Source organism: Petromyzon marinus, chromosome 35, assembly GCF_048934315.1.
Source record: "Petromyzon marinus isolate PM22_M1 ecotype Great Lakes invasive population chromosome 35, UKy_Petmar_22M1.pri1.0, whole genome shotgun sequence".
NCBI lineage: Eukaryota > Metazoa > Chordata > Hyperoartia > Petromyzontiformes > Petromyzontidae > Petromyzon > Petromyzon marinus.
The window spans coordinates 3,994,324-4,011,070 of record NC_133701.1 but is presented as its reverse complement, the minus strand read 5'-3'; the positions used below and the strand labels follow the sequence as shown (position 1 = coordinate 4,011,070).

At 51.8% G+C, this 16,747-nt stretch overlaps 1 protein-coding gene across 1 annotated transcript; it reads right to left on the bottom strand.

Annotated features, from left to right (window-relative positions):
• Positions 1-1,412: 1,412 nt before the first annotated feature.
• LOC116948875 (uncharacterized) lies at positions 1,413-14,010 on the bottom strand. Its single transcript, XM_032966075.2, has 9 exons — positions 12,763-14,010; positions 11,971-12,110; positions 10,830-10,928; positions 9,424-9,555; positions 8,523-8,633; positions 6,665-6,730; positions 6,105-6,326; positions 3,555-4,610; positions 1,413-2,501 (listed from the first exon to the last, which is right to left on the bottom strand). Exons 1-9 carry the CDS (start codon positions 12,815-12,817, stop codon positions 2,499-2,501), a joined length of 1,884 nt encoding a protein of 627 aa, XP_032821966.1. The 5' UTR covers positions 12,818-14,010; the 3' UTR covers positions 1,413-2,498.
• Positions 14,011-16,747: the final 2,737 nt, after the last annotated feature.

Below are 16,747 nucleotides of genomic sequence, written 5' to 3'. Positions count from 1 at the left end.
AAACAGGAAAATCCCATTGACCCCAAATACCTTGTCGGTAAAGTCCTGGGAATTTCTGGCCAATTACTCTTTTAATAAGGGGCGTATTGCATGTGCCGGGAAACGGGATTCACTCGAGAAAGCCCACCACGCATACGAGGGGATATCACGCAAGACCGATTCACAAACCCATTTGCTGTACTGCCACGGGAATGTCACGGATCTTTACGTGATCTATCGACCCTTGCCAGACCCGTCCTGTGCGCATTTGGCGTCGCAACAGGGACAGGCTGCCAAGAGGAATTTCCCACGCGTAAACACAACAGTGATGGGTGAGGTTGCAGACGCTGTTGCAGCTGACGATGTTTCATCAATGTACACCGTTGATCACGGATATGAAAAGAGATGATGATTATGGTATTACTACAGCATACGAGTATAATACACAGTCTAACGTACCAGAGCAGCGGAGAACAAGTCCAACAACGACATTTATTAACAAGCCCTTTGTCCAATACACCACTGGATGCGGCTGTTCGACCATACTTCTCTACTCTGGGCAGTGCGAATCTATGAGAGGATCTGCGGCAGGACTGGTTCAGATATCACTCGCCAATGATGTTTTTTTTCATACACATCCTCTTTTTTTAAACGTATCGTCTTTTTAATACATGTCCAGTTTTTTTATATATACATGTCGTTTCTTTATACTGTCCAGCAGCGGCAACTGCAGTGGACAGACAGTACACACGCCGGTGAGCGCATACGCGGCTGTGTGTCGGCAGGGCGGAGGAACTGGGGGGTCAAGGGTCATAGAAGACCCCCGTCTGGAAGCCCCTGGAACCTGCGAGTGGGTTCTAGAAGGGAGGCGCGGCCAGGGCGGAGCCAGGCCGCGCCGGGTGGCATAAAAGCAGCTGAGAGCGGGAGCTCGGGGCTGCCGGATCTGGGAGTGAACTCGTCTCGTCGTCGCTGCTAGATATTGCGCCGCTGGATAGTTGTTGGCTGTCTCGGTCAGCCCCGTCAGTGTTACACGGTTAGGGTTGTGTTTAGGCGAGGCTAGACGACTCGGGAGAGTGCGAGGGCGAACCTGTGAAGTGTGGAGGTGTTCATAAAGAAGGTGCCTCCTGGAAACCCTTGTCTCCGAATTGCTGCAACTACAATACATATCGTTTTTTTTGTAACATATCGTTTTCCACCCTTCCATTCAACGCGTGCCCGGTACAAAGCGCAAACCGCAACAAGGAAAGAGGGGAACAGAAAATCTGCGGTCCCACGGTTCACATCTCGGCAATGACGTTAGCCGTCGCCAGGAATCGCACTCAGAAAGGCTGGTTCAGTGGTCGGCGCACCAACCGATGCACCACCGCTCCGCGGAAATTTACAATGCAGGTGATACACGACAGTGACGTGGCAATAGGCGAACGCTATGATGATTTAATATTATTAAAGTATTTTATTATTGTTGTTAGTTTTTTTTACATAAAATACAGGAACGTTGCATTTACCAAGACGTTTATTCTGAACCCACACGTGTTAAAATGTACTGGCAGTTGCGCAAAACGAGACAAAGTTGATGTATGCTGCATGTGCCGAATGTGTGTTGTTGAACTTCTTTCGTGCCGTACGTAGCCAACCGTGCTAATCGGAGGTGCGGGGGAAGGACAACAAACTACACACAAAAATACGTTTTCAATCTATTGACTAATCTAAGTACAATTTTCACGTGCAATTCTGGATTTTTGTAAGTGCATTTGTAATCGTTGATTGGTACTGTATTACTGGTACAGGTAACATAGCCTACAAAGTCAAGGGTCTGAACATCTGTGGAAATCTAAAGCAGGATTTTCTGACTCCAGCACTCGCCGCTCACAACGGCCCACCTCTCAACATTGACCAATATTTTCCATCCAAACATAAACGGAAGTCTTTCCACGCTTCACGCGTCAGATGCTAAACAAACACTTCCCCACGTGAAACAGAGAGAGCGGGGGGAGATGTTGGTTTGCGTGTGTGTAGGTGTGAACGTGTGTTTCCATAGGTACGTGGGAATGATGCTGCTGGTGGCAGTGGCGGTCGTGGTTTTCCACGGGGGAGACAAAGGCGGTCGGGCGCGGTTGCTGGCCTCCCGCCCCCTCGTTTGCCATGCCGGCCTTCATAGGCGCCCGTGTGAAAAGCACTTGCCTCGAAAGTTTGTGACGGCTATATTGTGGGGAAGGGGTTTTGGCTCCAGAGCCTGATTCCAATTGTCAAAGATCTTGTACCGCACGACTTGGAGAGGGCACCGGTGGACATTAAGAGTGTTTACGTGTCATGTTTCAGCAATCGTCAGGCATGTTTGTATATTTGGCCGGCGAAGATGAACACATCATGTTGGAAACGCCGAGGGAGCGATGGTTGGTCTCAATCCAAGTGCCGAACAGTATAGGTGTGTGGGAAGGTGTTCGAGAGAACGGAGAGAAGTTGTACGCGTGTGGTCACGCCGCGATGCTCTGTTCACTCCATATCCAAAGGGTGGCCACTCACTGCAACACACGCACGCACAAAGACAAAGATCCCCCGGTTAGCCTTGGATACTGCATGGAAAGTGGTGTTCGTGAGCACCCTTACTCAGGCTGGCACGGCATATGCAAAAGGCAAAAACAAAGATCCCTCCCGAAGAGCCTCGAACAGACTGTTGGGACAAGTGCTGTTAGCGAGCCCCGATCAAGGCCGGCACAGCACACGAAGGGAAGGGTGGCCAGCACCACGCCCGGCCGCCTTTGTCTCCCTAGTGGCGATGCTTACGCACCGCAGCAGGTACTCATTTGAGGCTGAGTCGACCTAGGGGAGTAAGCCCAGGACCCGTTCATATAATCGTCATTGGTATTGACTGTGAGCAGGAATAGACCCTGGGTGGCCGGGTTTGTAGCGCAGTGCGCTAACCGCTACACTACCGCATATGCATTCGCATATATAGACACGCAACTATTAAACAGAGATGTAATTGCCACCCCATCTAATACGTAGGGGTGTGACAATTCCCCCCCCCCCCCACCCCCAGCGAGTGAATTGTCACCATTCACAGTTGTGATCCGATTCGAATTTTTTTTACAATTGTGATTAACGTAGCGACCTCTAGTGGCTGGAGGTGCCACGCGATCCGCATTGCACCGTTTGTCAATCGATAATTATATGATTGGCCCTTCCGACGTCGTGGCGGTTGTTAGTGGGGTGTGGGGGGGGGTTATTTGGCCATTCTTCATCAGGCTGGTCACTGTGGGTTATTGAAAACAAGGAGCATACATGTGGGAGCATAGAAGTACAGTACAGTAAAATAATGGATTTAGCACCATCCTCTACTGCTCACCATGTCGCGCCACCACATCTCACGGTGCTGTGCGAATTCAAGTAAGCGTGCATATCCACAGAGTATGAAGCGGCGAGGTTTCTGATATAAACAATTATTCGGTTTTAAACAGGGCTAGAGGGGGTAGCGTGTCGCGGCCCAAAGACGAAGCTAAGATGCAATAGACACTTGACGGGGAGAGGCAGTCGAGTCACGCATGTAGACAAGAACAGCTTCAGAAGATGAGCACCTTGGTGGTGGCCTGCACACCTCCCATGAGGCCGCTGAACGGGTCCGGCCCCGCACTTGCGGGGGGCCGCGCGGGCCCGGCATGGGGGGCGGCTTGCGGCTGGGGGGCGGCCACCGGGAAGACGCTCACCACGGGCTCCCCGCCCAGGGCCAGCTCCAACTCCAGCTCCGGCGTCGCGCCCACGCCGAATGGCTGAGTGCCGCCGCCACTGCCGGGCCCCACGTGGGGGGCCGGCCAGCTGGGCTGCTGAAAGGCCTGCTCTTGGGATGGCCACACGGGCTGAAAGGCTTGGTTTTGAGGCCACTCTGGCTGAAATGCTTGGTGTGGAGAGGGCCACGCTTGCTGGCCAGTTTGAGCCGGTGAAGGCCACGCTTGCTGGGCCGCCTGACCCGGCGAGGGCCACGCTTGCTGGCCAGTTTGAGCCGGTGAAGGCCACGCTGGTTGGGGGGCCTGACCCGGCGAGGGCCACGCTTGCTGGCCAGTTTGAGCCGGTGAAGGCCACGCTGGCTGGGGGGCCTGACCCGGCGAGGGCCACGCCGCTTGAGAGACAGGTGCCGCCGGCTGCTCGAGGCCTGCAAACGCCTCCCTGTAGACGTCGGCTCGTGCGGCCTGCGACGACGCTGAGTTTTGCTGCGCGGTCGCTTGACTGGCCATGCTCGCCAGAACAGCAGCTGCTTGGGTCATCTGCGGCATCCAGGGCGCTGTCTGCTGCTTCTGCTGCCGCTGCTGTTGTCGCTGCTGCTGCTGCTGCAATCCTAGTACACCTGAAGGTGGCACAGCTTGAGGAGTTCCAGCCAGAGAAGCTGGGCTGCTCACCGTGGCCGACACAGAAAGCCCGGCTCCCCGGGGTGCGGGAATCGTGATGCTCAGTGGGACCCTGCCCGACTCCGGACCGCCGGGTGGCCCCGCCAAAGCCGCCGGCAATGCATGCCCCATGGAGGCTGCGAAATTATCGTCGAAGGAGAGCGGCGGAAGAGCGAAGGGATCGCCACCCTGCTGCACCTGTGGTTGGGAGGGCTTGGAGATGGATGCGTAGATATCCATGTTGTCCAGGGCCTGCTAGCACGCATGCATACAGTACATTACCTCCGATTAGCACGATTAGCTGTGTACGGTGCGAAAGAAGTTCAACATCCGGACATGCGAGTACACGTGCAATACGCCTTAGCTGAACGCATCTGATGATCAGATCCAGCAGAAGGTGATGTAAAGGATTTACTTGAGAAGAACAAAAGAGGAAGGTAATGGCATGTTGCAGACAGCTGGTACCTTGTCATCTTCATCCTTGTAAAGCAGAGGTGGTGCGTGCATAAGAAGACCAATTCATCAAACAAATTGTGATGGTGCAGCATTTTAACATAATTCCAATGCTCGGTGATGGTTGATGTTCCTTTCTATCCGATTCGTTTGAGAGAAATACGCCAATCCTTATGTCACCGACAATTACAAATGTGCAAGGTGATTTGGTCATGGCGTGTATCTGGCCCACTGACCATGCACACATTTAATCCGGATCATAGATCATACATTTACATGGAGATTAAATCTCAAGTGGAGGATTCAGAATAATAATATCCTTAAACTGCATACAAAAAAAACATGGTGTGCACATTTAAGCAATGGTTTTGCCTGACATCTGGCCAAGGTTCTGGGGACCCTAGGAACCTTCACACGAACCCATTGATCACTCCTGCTTTCAGTTTGAAGAAACAACAAACTCTGCCTCTGTTTGCGTCAGTCTCGCGTAACTTGTTCAGGTGGATTAATTGATTGGAAGACTGAGGCGGCCTGTGATGATGTTGCTACACCAGTGCTGGCCTCCTACCAGATCCATTCTGCTGGGAGCCAGAAGTGACATTGAATGTGAAACTGCAGGCAATAGTTTTCGATTTAAAGCTTTCGTGACTGCAATGATTCATCTTCTTTGGTTCTTTCGGTAAAGTCACGTAGAATGAGAATAAAATAATAAATTGATAAAATAAAATAACAATAATATTCTCACGACGTTTCGGCCACAACACAAGCGGCCTTCATCAGGTGAAGGGAGCGAGACTGTCTGGTAGGACAGCGCTGGCTCTCTCACTCCAGCGCTGTCCTACCAGACAGTCTCGCTCCCTTCACCTGATGAAGGCCGCTTGTGTTGTGGCCGAAACGTCGTGAGAATATTATTGTTATTTTATTTTATCAATTTATTATTTTATTCTCATTCTACGTGACTTTACCGAAAGAACCAAAGAAGATGCAGGCAATAGTGTTGATGATGATGATGTTCCATTACTATTAATAATGATGACGATGATGGCTCGGCAGTGATGGGCTCCCACCAGACCAGTTCTCCTGGGAAGCCACATGAGCTGCATCTCGGTGGAGAATGCACTGATGAAGTAGCCACTGCCATCACATATTCAACTGTCTCAACTAATTTACCTGCACGCAACAGCCGAGGCTGGAAAACACACAAGGTGGAGTTTGCAGCCTTCTTCGACCTGCAGCCACGCGCTTACCACTGCTTAGAACCCTCAAGGCGCATGGGGCCAGGAGATCATGTACCTGGACAGACGCAGGATCGGGGTCGTCTGTGTCGGTCTCGCCTCCGCACGTCCCGTCCAGAAATATTGTGACATTCCCGGCCGTGCTGCCTCCCGCGTGAGCCACTGAGCCAGGGCCCCCGGGTGGGTATTCATTCTGGAGTCTCGCAGGGTCCCTGATGAGCACTGGGATGTTGCACGGCGAACCCCAGGTGGGGTTCGACCACCCTTCTTCAGCGGGGGTCTGAGTGCCGACATAGGCGCGCGCACGCAACGACATATCGAGATCGTCCTTAGTGAGCGCCTATTGAGTAGGCAATGTTAAATTGATTCCCACAGTCATTCAATTACGGTCCCCGTTTTTTTTTTACTATTATACGAACCCATTACAAGTAAAATGTACAAATTGAAGAACGTCAGTTCTTACACACACTGTGATGACTGTACCGTGACCTTAATCGATATTGTCGAATCAATGCATCGTTACACCCTGAGCGTTGTGCCTGGTCCTGGTGTTGGCTCCTGTCGATGTAATTGGTGTAACCAGTGGCTGGGAGGGGGGAGGGGGGGGTGATGTGGTACCATGGGAGAGTTGGGCTCCACGGAGGTGCTGATCTCCCCAAACAAAGCCAGTTGCACAAAGTTCTTCTGCAAGAAAACACAACGCACGCACTTTGACACAGGCGCCCAGCGAGGCATGGCACTGAAACTTTTGATCCAGCTGTAGATGCCACGGCGATTACACAGCGCAGCCTCAACACGCCAGCCCATGGGGTCTGATGGCTATCACATCTCTACAGCTATGTTTGAATCGGCTCCCCCTGCACGGTAGGCGGTTTCTCCAGACGCCCCTATATCAATGCCTCTCGTCATTTTTCGTTGTCCATACCCGCACCTCCGATTAGCACGGTTGGCTACGCACGGTGCAAAAGAAGCACAAGTGGTGGCCGGTGATCGAACAACATGATGTGGGGTTGGTGGATCATGCAAGGGTGGATAACCCCACCTGCCAGGTCTGTCTGTAGATGGGAGCATAGCACGTGGGTTGCCCACCAGCTTATAACAACACGTCTCATGCATGGTGGTTGTTCATCCAACCAAGCACGAACCAGGCTCACCTCTGCTACGCTTCTGCGTTGTGGCGAAATGGTGCGCGTTCCGAGTGATTTTGGCCATAAGGTAGAGAGAGATGCGCTCAGGGCTTAATCTTAGCCGAGTCGGTACCCGGTCAACAACCCGCAACACATTTCCGAGCCCGGCTCAGCACATCCAGTAGCATGCCTCTTGCTACGGGTGTGGGTACTGGTCACGCACCAAATACAAAGTGAGAAGTTCATGCCTGTACATATCTCGACTGTAGTGGAGCGTTCTTCATTGCAGGGTCCGTGGGACATTAGCAGCCCCCTGGTGACCTTTCGTGCAGCCCGTGACGTGCGGCCCCCCGACAATAGACAACACGTGACAACACCCCCATCATCATCATGGTGCTGCTGCTGCTGTCAAACCCAACAATGGTTTCAAATGTGTGGCGGTGCTCACACTGATAATGTCTTATCGGCGAAAGTGCCCACCCCCCACCCCCCACCCCCCACCCCTCTGAAAATGCGTGAAGAACACTGCTGAAGTGCGCATTCACAACGCGTATTCCTTTGCTCGCCGTTGTTGGTGTGCCCCCCTCCCCCCCCCCCCGTATATGAGTACTCGTCCCACGTGAACGCATCAGTGATTAACGCCGAGGCCACGTGCTCGCGCGGCCGCGTTTGATCATCGCCCCGGACTTTGATGTCCAGAGCAGGTGCGCGGTCCCTTGCATTGTGATTGTCGTTCGTTCTAAGTTTGCCTCCTGTTTTGGCGGTGGCAAAGGAGCAGGGAAGGGAAGCTGGTTGGGGTTTATCTGTAAGCTTAAGCTAATTTTTAAACATATATTTTTAATGTGTATGGTATTTTAAGGCAACTATGTGCTCTGATGATATTCGATCAAGAGTCAATACAAGCCGTGAGCCAGTAGTGACAATTCCATATCACTAGAGCCAGGATCCAGTCTATCCGTGGGACGACCACTATATCTGGCTAAGTTGACTCCCGATGAGAATTATGACTCGCACAATGAATATTGAGAGCCACCCTTCCAATCACAGCGCCTACTGGCAGATATAATTATGCCCGTTTGCAGGTGAGTGCTGCGTATACCATATTGTGCCACACAGCGACAGGGAGCCACTTGGTTCGACTGGCCGAGTTGTGACGTGTTATAAACGGCGCTTTGAATCAGTGAGGCATGTACACGCCCTACAAATGTAAACCCGGATACGCCTACAGCGGTGGCATTGAAGGATATTCGAGTTGTGGGTAGACGGGGAGGGGCGTTTAAGAGGAAAATTGTGGGGTTCAAGGGTCATCTTGGCTGGGAGCCCCTGCCCCAAACCCACAGAGCCATCACCTGTTCGTCGAGGTGCAAGGTCGCGTCTCCCCCGGCTACCTGGGGCTGCTGCCCTTTCCTGCTGCCCAGCAGCTGGAAGACGTCGTGAATGTCCATGACCACGGGCTCGGCCTGCATGGGGGGGGGGGCAGCCAAGGGCCAGCGAGGGGGAAGGGACATGTCAGCCCCGTCCATCAAGAACCAGCAATGGCGTGGGATGTGATACTGCAAGCGAAGGGGCTGATGCTTATGATGATATATCACGATTTATTAAAGTGATCAACGATGATAAAGTTTATGATGGTAATGAATAACAATTGATGATGGTAATCATTAACGATTGATGACTGATAATATCGATTGAAGATGATGATGATGATGATGGTCATAGCGATGATGAGTAACTCTTTTACGATGTTGATGTATAAATAAGATAAGGATCGCTTCTGATCGTTCATTACACCCATTGATGAAGGTACACAATGGATGATGACGACGGTGATGATTAGCGATTACCGGCGATAACAATTCCAATAATGACACGTGGTCCACGCACTATTTTGAGCTACGAGCCCACGTGGGATTTTCAATTTCACAACAATGATAATCTCTCTCTCGATAACATTGGTCTACAGCCAAGACGCTTCCGAAATAAATGTAGTCCAACTTGACTAATTCTGGGTCACTGAGAATGAAAATGATGCTTAAAATTGTTGATTGGCTCTCGTTTCCAAGATATGCTACTCGGTCAGTATATACGACCCCTGACTTGTGAATGGCGGAGGATCAATTACAATTGATCGAGACACAAGGAGGATAGATTAATTACATTAATTAGCTGATGGAAACGTTGTAGGGTTTAGCTGTGTGGTGGGGGTGTAGGGGGTCCCCCCCCCCTCACCTCACACACCCCAGTACTCACCTGCTGTACAGTCTTGACGGCGTAGAAGCAATGGGCTCCAGACGCTCCGCACACGTAGCCGAAGGCGCGCGGATCCGAGACGTCGCGGGCGATGTAAGAGATTAAGCCAATTGGGTGCTCGTACTCGGTGGTCTGTGGGGGTCAAGGGGTCATTCGTGGTCACACCCCCCCCCCGCCACCAGGAGTCGGGAACGGTGAGCCCCTTGCTGAGCCCAGGGGCCGGCGGTCACCCAAGCACACGGAGACAATTGTCCCCTTTTGAGCCATGCAGACTGTTTCTTTGTTATGAGCCGTGCCGGATGATCCCAGTAGCAAAAGTAGCTACATATGCAACAGGCCCCGCATTTTCAAGGGCCCCGCGCTAAATGTTTTCAAGCTATCAATTCCGGTTAAGTGATTCTGCACTTGCTCTATTACTATAGTACTATACTGTCTTCAACTTTTATGAACGACTGGATGTTTAAGGTTAGCGTTTTGTCGTATTATCTGGCTGTATAGCAAATGAACAAATACATTTACTTTACGATGCAAGATAAACATTTATGTGTTTTAATATTCACGTGTTTTATTTTTATTTAAGGCCCCTTCATAACATATGCTACAGGCCCCGCACTAGCTGAATCCGGCACGGGTTGTGAGCGGTGGGTGAGCGCCCACTGGAGCCGACGCGGCCCACGTGGTGATGTGGCGTGACCAGCACCGATACCGTCCGCCTTTGTCTCCCCAGTACTGATGTTTTACACACCGCCCATCAGGTGTTATTTTAAGGTTGAATCGATCGAGGGGGAGGGGGCTCCGAAACGGTTCAGCTATTACTCGCCACTATCAGAATCGGAATATTTATGTATACTGGAGAAATCCGATGAGCTATAAAGCTCTCTTTCAGAGATGCCCACTAATGTTAGCTGTGACCAATAATCAAACTCAGACGGCCGGGCGTGGAGCGTGGTGCCCCATCACTCGCTGCACCGCCCCTGCACGTTACATGCGACACGCATGTACGCACACACACACACACACGATCTCCATCTCTGTCTAGTGTCCGTGTTCAATGTTAAAGCTGAGTCCATCTCGTGGGAGGTCCAGGACAAGAGTTCTGCTACAACTTGCCACTGATGTTAGCCGTGACCGCTGTCAGGGGGGGGGGGGGGGGGGGGAAGACGAGGAGAGCACGGTGGAATGTATATGTGTACCCTGTATGTAATGAGTTCATGTAACCCCTGCTGATAGTACAGGCCACTACATTCATCACAACATTTAAAATTAATCATTCCCTAAACTGGCGGGACAGCTGCCCCCGTGTGTCGCTGAGGATGCGGCATGGATACCGTGCAGGACGCATTACGAATACAGGATAGGGCTTTAGCGGCAGGTGAACTGTGTGGGGGGGGGGGGGGGGCACGCACTCCGCTCTTCTCATCAGAGATGCGGATGCCCTTGAAGGAGATGCTGAAGAGCACGCGCTGCTTGTGCTGGCCCCGGGAACGCGAGGTCGACGCCACTGCCTGCAAGGGGCGTCGTCGGCATCGCGATCATCATCATCATCACCACCACCGTCGTCATCGCCACCATCATCATCATCACCGCCGCCGTCGTCAAGAGTAAATCAGCAGGCAATGCGCCTCCTTCCCATATCTATCCATCCGCCTCCCATCGGCCGCACCGACTCCTGGGAGCGCATAATAATAGTCATAATTTCAGAGGCATTGGTTCAATACACGAAAATACTGGGCAGGTTTCGACACTCAGTGTCTCATCAGCAGTCAGGCTTACTCGAACCAATGGTGATGAACTGGCAGATATATACGGTACAGGCAAGGACTCCCTCACTGTTAGATATGGGTACAAGGAGGCCTATTGTCTGCCTATTTGAGTGTTTACTTTTATTTTTCTACAACGGTGTCCGTGCTTATTTTGTACTGTGAGTCATAAGCGTATTCAGTAAAAAATGCATAATTTCCATTATCATATTTATGACAAATAGAAGACGTATCAGAATAATCAGTAACATAATTATTATCATGATATGCATTTTATGTATAAATATCATAATCGGAATGTACATCGTCGCCAGCATCAGTGGAAGGTTCAATCACATTATTATTATTGCTTACACCATCATAATCATTACCATCGTTATCTTAAGATGTATCATCAGCTTACATGTTCTTAGTAACGGAAGTAGTGTCACTCGTTATCATTACACCTACAGGCATTAGAATCATTCTAATCATCTTCAACATTTCATGATCGGCTTAGTACCAACAGATTTTATATAACCGTTGTTCTCATCCTATGTCTTTTCCCATAGACAGTCGAGGCAAGTTAGCGAACACCTATTAAGGTCGACACGGCATTCGAGGGGCGGCGGGGAGTGTGGGCAACAACCACGTTATCCCAGTGCTGGGTACTCATTCAAGGGGGGAGTGGGGGAGGTCGATGCACGGGGGAGATGGATGGTAGGTCGAATGGAGAGTCGACAGGGCAGAGGGAGGAGGGAGAGAGAGAGAGAGCTGGCTGGCTCGTGTGGGAGGTGAGGTCGTGTACCTTGAGCTTCATCATTGCATCCTGGCAGATCTTGTGTCCGGAGGGACCAGGCACTGGGTCAGAGCCGATGATCTTGGCTCGGTAGCTCACGCCGTCTCCCGAGAAGAGACGGGTGAGCTCATCTTCGCTACGGTCTTTCCCTGCGGAGGGACACGACCCGGTTCAGGCATCGGCCACTGATGTTGCCCGCGGCCGGGCATCGAACTGCACTGGCCGGATTCGTAACGCCGTGCGCCAAGTCGCGAATCGCACACGACACCGCTCCCACCCACGCACATTGCAAGACAGAAATACAACAAACGCATGCACACGATGAGTCTGCTCAAGAATCTGAGACTTTGCAATGAGGGCAATGATGATTATTCATCGACACAGACACACGCAAAAATGCAGATACATACCACACATAAACTAAACTCTCGTTTTTATTTTGCCAGGTAAGGCCCACTGAGCTGTATAGCTCTTTTTAAGAAACGACCTGGCCACAATGGATGGCTCGACGAAGTGGCTTATCATGTTCAAATGTATAGCAGCCAAATACCCTAAACGCACGTTGTTTCTAAATGGGGAGGGGGAAAAAACCGGAGGACCCGGAGAAAACCCCACTCGACCACAGGGAGAGAGAGAGACACGCAAACTCCAAAAATACAGGTGTCAGGGTCGGGATCGAACCCACGGCGACTTGCGGCGCCACTGAATGTAATTCTGGTAGCCGAGTCCGCGACTAATTTACTCATTCCAGTGCCCTGCGCGCTCCAGGCGTCCCCAAGATGCCCCCCCCTTCCTCTTCACCTCTCTTTTTAGACTTTCGGGAGGAGTCCTTGACCTCGGGCGTCTCCTCGGCCATGGCTGTGACCTCCTCCTCCTCCGTTCTCCCGTCACTGGCCTCCAACAACAACAGCGGCAGCAGCGGCAGCAGCAGCAGCGACTCCTGCGGCGACCCACGACACCGAGGAAGATTCAACGGGAGAAGCAGAGCGAAGCGAGAGCCGCTCTTTGCTGGCACGAGAGACAGGGTCTCAACAAAACAATACGGAGGGAGCAGCAGCAGCAGGAGGAGGAGATTAAAGAGGAGGGGTTGAAAATAAGGATGGGGAAGAATGAGACGGAACGGGGGAGGAAACGAGACTTTGACGTCTCGCCGGCGTTCGTATGGCACGCGACCTGGGGGGGATGACGCCCAATAAACACACAGGCACACAGACTGGCACGTATTCGAGTGCGCGCGCGCGTGCGTGTGTGTGTGCGTATATATATTACGATGGTAATTATTTACCAAGGAAAGCCTCACTCGGTCAGAGGATGGAAATTTTGAATGCGTGTTTCGTTAACGAAACCTTTGATTTTTTTTTGGTCTTCAACATAAAAAACCAGGGCGATGCGTTTCACCTTTCTTGGTTCAAGGCGTGAATCTGGCCCGAGAGAACGGAGTGATTATATTCCTTTCCCAGCACACAGACGAGATTGAATCTCTCCCTTACAAGACGACACAAACAGATGCTGAATATTTCAGCTTGGAGAGCCTCCCTTAATGAGCACAAGAGACCTCCCGCCGCGTGGCTATGAATGTGAACCATTGCTGCAGTGGCGCAGGAGGGATTGTGGTAGGCACTTGGCGACTATGTAGTAATCACAGGCCTTTGGAAATCCACTGCTGGATGATGGACTCCCCCCCCTCCCCTCCTCCCACGCCGTGTAGGTCACGACGGTTTGTTTGACGATAGATTGTTGCCACGCTGGTCGGTGAGGGTTGTTGAAGGGCGTGAGAGCCAAGTCGTGTTTAGATTTTACTCGTCACTGATGTTAAGTCATGGCCAGTCATGACCAGGTTTTTTATAACGCAGTGTGATAACCAAAACGCCACCGCTCAATCGTATGTAACGATTACATCGATCAATATCGATGCTCATGCCCTTGCCACCACCTCACAGCCTGGCGGGTTCGGGAGTTTTCACAAATCCCTACGTGATCCACCAACCCTTGCCTCCAAAGCACTGGAGCACAGGCGTGCCCCCCATGCCTGGTTCATCCGCCCTATCAAACCCGTCTCTCACTCCCCCCCCCCCTTTTTTCCTCTTGACCCCCAAACCGCACCCCGGCATCACGAGACAAAGGAGCAGACGTGACCGTCCTGAGCCCCGGCACGGCTTTTTCGCGGCCGCGAGCGAACTTTGCCTCTCAGCACGTGGGTCTGGCCTCACGTGAGCGCGTCACCTGGATCGCGTCTCCCCCCCTCCCACCACCACCTCGTCCCCGTGTTAACGATTCGCTACCTCGTTTCCACGACCACTGGGAAGCGTGCCCTGGTCAGCCCCGGAACAGCCAAGTGGCATTGTGTACTCTGATTACTAAATACTGTCGTTTGTTCCCCATGAACATTTGACGAGGGACGTAACGTTCTTGGCATGAACGAACAACAGCATTCACGATATAACGATGCAGCGTTTTGCAAGTCGGACGATACGATTATCGTGAATCTCGTTTTCTACGATATATCGTGATGTCGCCTGACGTCACCGCGATATATCGTGATATCGCCTGACGTCACCGCGATATATCGTGATGTCGCCCGACGTCACCGCGATATATCGTGATATCGCCTGACGTCACCGCGATATATCGTGATATCGCCTGACGTCACCGCGATATATCGTGATATCACCTGACGTCACCGCGATATATCGTGATATCGCCTGACGTCACCGCGATATATCGTGATATCGCCAGACGTCACCGCGATATATCGTGATATCGCCCGAAATCACTGCGATATATCGTGATATCGCCTGACGTCACCGCGATATATCGTGATATCGCCTGACGTCACCGCGATATATCGTGATATCGCCTGACGTCACCGCGATATATCGTGATGTCGCCTGACGTCACCGCGATATATCGTGATATCGCCTGACGTCACCGCAATATATCGTGGTATCGCCTGACGTCACCGCGATATATCGTGGTATCGCCTGACGTCACCGCGATATATCGTGATATCGCCTGACGTCACCGCGATATATCGTGATATCGCCTGACGTCACCGCGATATATCGTGATATCGCCTGACGTCACCGCGATATATCGTGATATCACCTGACGTCACCGCGATATATCGTGATATCGCCTGACGTCACCGCGATATATCGTGATATCGCCTGACGTCACCGCGATATATCGTGATGTCGCCCGAGATCACCGCGATATATCGTGATATCGCCTGACTTCACCGCGATATATCGTGATATCGCCTGACGTCACCGCGATATATCGTGATATCGCCTGACGTCACCGCGATATATCGTGATGTCGCCTGACGTCACCGCGATATATCGTGATATCGCCTGACGTCACCGCAATATATCGTGGTATCGCCTGACGTCACCGCGATATATCGTGGTATCGCCTGACGTCACCGCGATATATCGTGATATCGCCTGACGTCACCGCGATATATCGTGATATCGCCTGACGTCACCGCGATATATCGTGATATCACCTGACGTCACCGCGATATATCGTGATATCGCCTGACGTCACCGCGATATATCGTGATATCGCCAGACGTCACCGCGATATATCGTGATATCGCCCGAAATCACTGCGATATATCGTGATATCGCCTGACGTCACCGCGATATATCGTGATGTCGCCCGAGATCACCGCGATATATCGTGATATCGCCTGACTTCACCGCGATATATCGTGATATCGCCTGACGTCACTGCGATATATCGTGATATCGCCTGACGTCACCGCGATATATCGTGATATCGCCTGACGTCACCGCGATATATCGTGGTATCGCCTGACGTCACCGCGATATATCGTGGTATCGCCTGACGTCACCGCGATATATCGTGGTATCGCCTGACGTCACCGCGATATATTGTGATATCGCCTGACGTCACCGCGATATATCGTGATATCGCCTGACGTCACCGCGATATATCGTGATATCGCCTGACGTCACCGCGATATATTGTGATATCGCCTGACGTCACCGCGATATATCGTGATATCGCCCGAAATCACTGCGATATATCGTGATATCGCCTGACGTCACCGCGATATATCGTGATGTCGCCCGAGATCACCGCGATATATCGTGATATCGCCTGACTTCACCGCGATATATCGTGATATCGCCTGACGTCACCGCGATATATCGTGATATCGCCCGAAATCACTGCGATATATCGTGATATCGCCTGACGTCACCGCGATATATCGTGATATCGCCTGACGTCACCGCGATATATCGTGATATCGCCTGACGTCACCGCGATATATCGTGATGTCGCCTGACGTCACCGCGATATATCGTGATATCGCCTGACGTCACCGCAATATATCGTGGTATCGCCTGACGTCACCGCGATATATCGTGGTATCGCCTGACGTCACCGCGATATATCGTGATATCGCCTGACGTCACCGCGATATATCGTGATATCGCCTGACGTCACCGCGATATATCGTGATATCGCCTGACGTCACCGCGATATATCGTGATATCACCTGACGTCACCGCGATATATCGTGATATCGCCTGACGTCACCGCGATATATCGTGATATCGCCTGACGTCACCGCGATATATCGTGATGTCGCCCGAGATCACCGCGATATATCGTGATATCGCCTGACTTCACCGCGATATATCGTGATATCGCCTGACGTCACCGCGATATATCGTGATATCGCCTGACGTCACCGCGATATATCGTGATGTCGCCTGACGTCACCGCGATATATCGTGATATCGCCTGACGT